Here is a 718-nt window from a genome sequence, read left to right as displayed (position 1 = left end):
GTATACCTGTGGCGGATTCATTTTGATATTTGGCAAAACTAATACAATTATGTAAAGTTTAAAAATAAAATAAAATTAGAGAAAAAAAAAAAAACTTTAATAATTTTAATGATTTAACAATTTTAATAATTACAGAATGTACTTACTTCCAAGAAGCTCCACCTGCTGGTGTATAATTATCAGGTCTAACTGTTAAGAGATGACATGAAGGAAATACAAAGTATTACATCACAGGTCTTTGAAAACCTTTGCAGCTATTACTATTAACCTGTTTACTGGACTCATGAAATTAGGTGTTTTTCATGTTCTCTGTGTGGAAAATGGTAGAAAACAACTCACATTTTATAATGAAGGAAAAAAATTTAAAAAGCTAACATGGTTTTTACTCAAGTAAAAATTACAAGAACCTTGAAAATTTCAAAGCAAAATTGCTCTGAATAAGAATAGGAACTGTGGTTAGCTCTGTGTTTTTCCTGTGGTGATAAGATAGCTCTTGGAAATTATACCAATACCCTTGAGAATATTTTTAAACAGTCTCTGAATAAGAATGCCTATGAGGTTTTAAATTTCTTTCTCTCTTTCTTTAAAAGAAATGAACCAAGAGGATACAAACAGTAATGATCTGCATGCTTGGCCTCTCCTCTCAGCCCTAACTACTTCACTCTGTCAGGTAGTAACTCATTCCTGATTGTGATGAAAAGTCTGTTAAAGCTGAGAA

At 31.1% G+C, this 718-nt stretch overlaps 1 protein-coding gene across 1 annotated transcript in view; it reads right to left on the bottom strand.

Moving 5' to 3' along the window:
- Positions 1-718, bottom strand: part of PLSCR5 (phospholipid scramblase family, member 5) — a 26,208-nt gene that overhangs the window by 14,880 nt on the left and 10,610 nt on the right. The window contains exon 3 of the mRNA XM_010858128.1: positions 147-189. Coding sequence (XP_010856430.1) covers positions 147-189 — 43 coding nt within the window. The remainder of the gene's footprint in view (positions 1-146; positions 190-718) is intronic.

Source organism: Bison bison, unplaced genomic scaffold (genome assembly GCF_000754665.1).
Source record: "Bison bison bison isolate TAMUID 2011002044 unplaced genomic scaffold, Bison_UMD1.0 scf7180017864384, whole genome shotgun sequence".
Classification (NCBI taxonomy): domain Eukaryota; kingdom Metazoa; phylum Chordata; class Mammalia; order Artiodactyla; family Bovidae; genus Bison; species Bison bison.
This window is presented reverse-complemented; position numbering and strand designations above follow the sequence as displayed.